This window comes from Chenopodium album, chromosome 5 (genome assembly GCF_948465745.1).
Source record: "Chenopodium album chromosome 5, dcCheAlbu1.1, whole genome shotgun sequence".
Classification (NCBI taxonomy): Eukaryota; Viridiplantae; Streptophyta; class Magnoliopsida; order Caryophyllales; family Amaranthaceae; genus Chenopodium; species Chenopodium album.
In genome coordinates this window covers 28,304,765-28,310,724 of record NC_137838.1, presented here as the reverse complement: position 1 = coordinate 28,310,724, position 5,960 = coordinate 28,304,765, and the positions used below count along the sequence as shown (strand labels likewise).

At 36.5% G+C, this 5,960-nt stretch overlaps 1 protein-coding gene across 1 annotated transcript; it reads right to left on the bottom strand.

Annotated features, from left to right (window-relative positions):
* Positions 1–2,249: 2,249 nt before the first annotated feature.
* On the bottom strand, positions 2,250–3,633 carry LOC145632774 (uncharacterized). The gene is made up of 4 exons (XM_081685113.1): positions 3,093–3,633; positions 2,878–3,013; positions 2,509–2,790; positions 2,250–2,442 (listed from the first exon to the last, which is right to left on the bottom strand). Exons 1-4 carry the CDS (start codon positions 3,631–3,633, stop codon positions 2,250–2,252), a joined length of 1,152 nt encoding a protein of 383 aa, XP_081541239.1.
* Between the last annotated feature and the right edge of the window lie 2,327 nt (positions 3,634–5,960).

The window sequence follows — 5,960 nt, the reverse complement described above, 5'->3', positions numbered from 1 at the left end:
AGATGACTGCAGTTCTCCACAGCATCACCACAGAGCTAGCAATCACTGCCATTACTCACCCCATATTGAAAAAGTTTATCTCTAGTTTTAAGCTTCCCCAAGACAGCAAGCCAAACAATAAAGGTATGCTTTGGGATATTGAAATGATTCCAAACCCATTTATACCATTGAACCTTATCCAGATCACCCTGCAACCAGTGATAACCATCACTAATTTTGTACTTCTTATTCAGCCAACCTTTAGATTCAAAACCCTGACTCAACTCATTTTTAACTTTGCATAATAATTTCCAAGCCCACCCAGCATCTTTCTTTGGAACATAATCCCACCAATTAACACCTTTAATGTACACTGAATGAACCCATTTGACCCATAAAGAATCGGTTTTCTTGGCTATCTTCCAAACATAAGAGCCCAGAGCAGCTTTATTCCACATTCTGCAATCTCTGATACCAAGACCACCTGCCTTCTTAGGTCTGCAGCACCAATCCCAAGCAATTGGAGAGGTAGTAGACAACACAGCATTACCATTCCATAGAAAAGCTCTGCATAATTGGTTAATCCTATTAATGACTGATTTGGGAAGCAAAACACATTGAGCCCAGTATGTATGCAGACTCATCAGCACTGCATTGATTAGAGTGACCCTAGCTGCATAAGAAAGATTCCTGCTACTCCAACAATGAAGTATGACCAGCATCTTATCAATCAAGCTATCATAATCCACCATCTTCAAATACTTGGCATTTAAGGGAATCCCTAAATACCTAAAAGGCATATCACCCTTCACAAAACCAGACTGGCCCAGAATACTGTCTTGGTCAGATTGCTGAACATTACCAAAGTAAATAGCAGTTTTCTCCAGATTGGCTTGCAAACCAGATCTAGCTTCAAAAGTTCTAAGAGCTTTAATCAGGAGCTTGACAGACTCATTATTCCCATTGGAGAACAGCATCAAATGATCAGCAAAAATCAAATGGTTTAAGGCAAGCTCCTTACATCTTTGGTGATATTTGAATCTCCTCATCTTCCCAATTTTCTTCAGTAATCTAGATACGTATTCCATCACAATAACAAATAAAAGGGGAGACATAGGGTCACCTTGCCTAACTCCTTTTTTCCCTTTAAAAAAGCCATAAGAACCACCATTAAGCATAAGAGAGAAAGAAGGAGTAGTAACACATTGCATAACCCAAGATATGAATTGAGTGGGGAACTTCAAAGCAACCATCATTCCCTGGATAAACTCCCAACTTACAGAATCATAAGCCTTCCTAAGGTCCACCTTGACAGTACATCTAGGGGGCTTCCTTTTATTATTATAAGCCTTCAGCATGTCTTGACATATAAGGATGTTATCTAGAATAGATCTTCCAGAAACAAAGGCACCTTGACAATCATCAATCAAGTCAGGCAAAACCTCCTTCAATCTAGAACAGATCATTTTAGAAATGATCTTATATACCACATTACAGCATGCAATAGGCCTGAATTGAGTGACCTTATTAGCATGATCAACCTTAGGGATCAAGGTCAGGGTAGTGGCATTTATCTGTTTAAGAAGCTTACCAGCACTGAAAAAATCCAGGACAGCATTAGTAACATCATTACCAATAATATGCCAGGTAGCTTTGAAGAATTTGCTGGAAAACCCATGAGGACCAGGAGCCTTATCATCATCAATACTCCATAGGGCAGACTTAACATCATTCTCAGAAAAGGCTCTACAAATAGTCAACCCTAGCTCATCAGATAACCTATTACCCTCATCTATAACTGCAGAATTAATGTTGCCCTGCATCCCAATTCCAGTTCCAAGTAACCCTTGGTAATACTCCAAGAAAGCCTCACACACCTCTTTAGGGTCAGAAGTCACCTCCCCCATATTGTTCACAATGGAATAAACATTATTCTGAAGTCTTCTCTTCCTAATAACAGCATGGAAGAAAGCAGAATTCATATCACCTTCTTTGAGCTAATGAACCTTGGCTTTTTGCTTCAGATAGTTGTATCTATCCAGGTGAGTTTTAGCATACCTCACTCTAGCTTCCCTCTCCATATCAATCAGGTTCTCATTATCAGGCTCAGCTTGAAGTTTCACTTGGATTTCCAGTAAAGCCTTCTCAGCTACAGCATCCTCAGTTTCAATACAAGAGTAGTTCACCATCTTCAAATTTTTTAAAACTTTTTTCATTTCTTTCAGCTTCCTAACACATTGGAACATTAAAGTTCCATTAACATTGATCTCTCAGGCTTCCTTAACAGCATCAAGAAAATCTGGAGAATCCACCCAAATATTAACAAATCTAAAGGGCTTCTTAACTTGAGCACCAGAGTCAATCAAGTTCAACACACAAGGACAATGATCCATTAACCCTTCAGAGAAAAAAGTAGCCTGCATATCTTGGATTCTATCCATCCACTCACAGTTAACAATGATCCTGTCAATTTCAGTACAAACTCTATCACACCCAGATTGCTTATTGCACCAAGTATAGAACATTCACCCAGCAGCCCAGTCAGTAAGATTGTTCTGTCTAAGGCAATTTCTAAAAGGCTCCACTTCAGTCAGAGAAACAGGACTACCAATCCTATCAGTCAAATTCAGGATATTGTTAAAATCCCCACAAAGAACCCAAGGACTGTTCACACTATCACCTATCTCGGTAATTTGCTCCCAAAGCTTAAGCCTAGCCCCAGCCTCATTCAAGCCATAGATCATGGTGCAGAGAAAACTAACACCAGTGCCCTTATGACTGACCTGAAGGTGAATTAACTGTTCTTCACACCTAATCACAGACACATCAAAAATCTAAGGCATCCAAATAACCCAAATTCTGCCCCTCTTATGGTGAGAGTAATTAGCACAGACAGACCATTCACTCCCCAGTCTATTAAATACCACTCCAAACTTCTCAGCCTTCACCTTTGTTTCAAGAAGTCCAAACAGACCAACCCCATGATGTCTAATGAACCATAAGACATCACAGAGTTTACTAGCCTTGTTTAGACCTCTCACATTCCAGAATCCAATTTTATCCATGGAATGAATAAGAGCATTCCCCCTCCTCCAGTATACTGAATCTATTACCACTTCTACTAATCAGGATAACACCGGGTTTCAAACTTTGAGGTTGCTGATCTCCATCATCATCCTGTTGAGAAACAGTCAAATTATCATTCCCATTATTAACCTTCTGAGTATCAGTCTTTTGCACAGGTTTCCATACTTTCTTCTTTCTATCCTTATTCTGAATTCTACCAGGCTGCATTTTCATCTTATTCCTCTCCTTCACCTTGTGGTTAGGACAGTGAGCATCAATATGTCCAATCCCACCACACACCTTGCATATCATAGGTCTCCATTCATACTTCAGGTCTTGTTTAATTGTATTACCATACTCATCCAAGAACTTAATGCAATCTGGTAAAGCAACATTAAACTTCACCTCTACCATTATTCTAGCATACTCCAATCTCTCCCTAGTGGTTGTTGCCTTATAAGTCTTGATAGGATTCCCTATCATAGAGGCCAGTTTCATTACAGTCTTTTGCCCCCAGTATTTCAAATTCAACCCAGGCTGCCTAACCCAAATAGGCACTAAGTCCACCGGCTCAGCATCAAGATCCATGTCAGCCACCCACTACTTCAATATCACTGGTTTATTATCAAACCAAACAGGTCCGACCCCCAACACTTTATCCCTCGCCTCAATAGTTCGAAATCAAACCAGGAACACTCCATTTGCCATAAGAGAGACTTTATCAATCCCATATCTTCCCCATAACCTTCTAGCAAACCCATTCACAACAGCCAATGGTGGTTTAGTACCAATTATATGGCAAACAATCGCCGAGTTCTAGAAATCAATCTCAGGCTGAACATCCTCAAAGGTAATTTGGACCTTGTCCCCCTTACCCTTATCACAAGAACCCCCATTCACATTCTTACCTCCATTAGACAGGTCTACTCCCTCATCCCTAGTCCCCCCAAACAGGTTTTCCCTCCAATTCAATCGAGCAATATCAACAGAACTAGGAGAACGAAAAACAGGGGAACTCAACTCGGGGTTCTCAGAAATTGGGGAAAACGTATTCATAGTACAATTAGAGTGTTTAGAGTGTTTAAGCATCAAAATAGGAGTAGTATTATCCTTATTCAATACACTATCACAACATTCATCAGTTCTAAGCTCATCATTAATGGCAGATTCTGAGGATTGAATTACCTGGAGCCAATTTTTGAACTCCTGCTGATGCTCACCACGTTCCTCCTCCGTCATTTTCATCCCCTGCATTGAGTTCTCCACACCTTCATCAAGCCAGCTCTGAACCGAAACATCTTCAGTAGCAATACTCTGTTCTCTCCTTTTTGTATAATTCCTAGTTTTGGGTCCAGAATTCTGCTTTGCTTTTTGCTTTTTCTTCAATTTTGAGCTTGATCCCTTGCTTCCCTTACCCTTCTTCCTCTTTGCCATTGAAATCGGCTTGAGAATCAAGCTTTAAAAAGTGGGTTTCAATCGGATTTTCAACTTTCTCTCTCTAGTTCTTGAGACTTTCTCTCTCTAGACTTTCTCAACTTTCATTAGATTCAACTAGCTTCTTTGAATGCATATAACTTTCATTTGATTCAAAAAGCTTTCTTTGATTGTGTTTGACTTTGATTAGATTCAAAAAGCTTTGTTTGAATGTGTTTGACTTTCACTAAATTCAATTAACTATGTTGAATGCATTGGACTTTATTCGATTAAAAAAGGTGTATTTTAATGTATTTGACTTTAATTTGATTCAAAAAGTTTTGTTTGAATGTGTTTGACTTTTAATGGATACCTAAGGATTTTTTTTTAATGTTTTCAGCTTTCATTTTATTTAACTAGCTTCTTTGAATGCATATGACTTTAATTTGATTCAAAAAGCTTTATTTGAATTTGTTTGACTTTCATAAGATTCCAAAATTTTGTTTGAATGTTTTGGACTTTCATTTCATTTAATTAACTATATTGAATGCATTTGACTTTATTTAATTCAAATGGCTGTGTTTGAATGTGTTTGACTTTCATTCGATTCAAAAAGCTTACTTTGAATGTGTTGGACCTTCAATTGATTCAAAAATATTTGTATTAATGTGTTCAACTTTCAATTGATTCCATTTGCTTCTTTGAATTCAAATGAATTTCATTCGATTCAAAAAGCTTTGTTTGAAAGTTTTTTACTTTTAGTTAGATTAAAAATTCTTTTTTTAATGTGTTTGACTCTCATTTCATTTAATTAACTATGTTTAATGCATTTAACTTTATTCGATTCAAAAAGCTTTGTTTTAATGTGTTTAAATTTCATTAGATTTAAAAAGCTTTGTTTGAATGTGTTTGACGTTCATTTGATTCAAAAAGCTTTGTTAGAATGTGTTTTACTTTTATTTGAATAAAAAAGCTTTGTTTTAATGTGTTAGACTTTTGTTTGATTTAAAAAGCTTTGTTTGAATGTGTTAGACTTTCATTAGATTCAAAAAACTTTGTTTGAATGTGTGTGACTTTTATTTGATTCAAAAAGCTTTGTTTAAATGCAAATGACTTTCATTCGATTTAAAAAGCTTTGTTTGAATGTGTTTGACTTTCAATTGATTCAAAAAGATTTGTTTTAATGTGTTCATCTTTCATTTGTTTCAATTAGCTTCTTTGAATGCATATGACTTTCATTCGAATAAAAAAGCTTTGTTTGAATGTGTTTAACTTTCTTTGATTAATTTAGCTTCGTTGATGCATTTCACTTTCATTCCATTCGAAAAGCTTTGTTTAAATGTGTTTGACTTTCTTTTCGTCCAAAAACCTTTGTTTGAATGTGTTTGAATTTCATTTGATTCAAAAAATTTTGTTTAAATGTTTTTTACTTTCATTAGATTCAAAAACCTTTGTTTAAATGTGTTTAACTTTCATTTGATTAAAAAAACTCTGTTTGAATG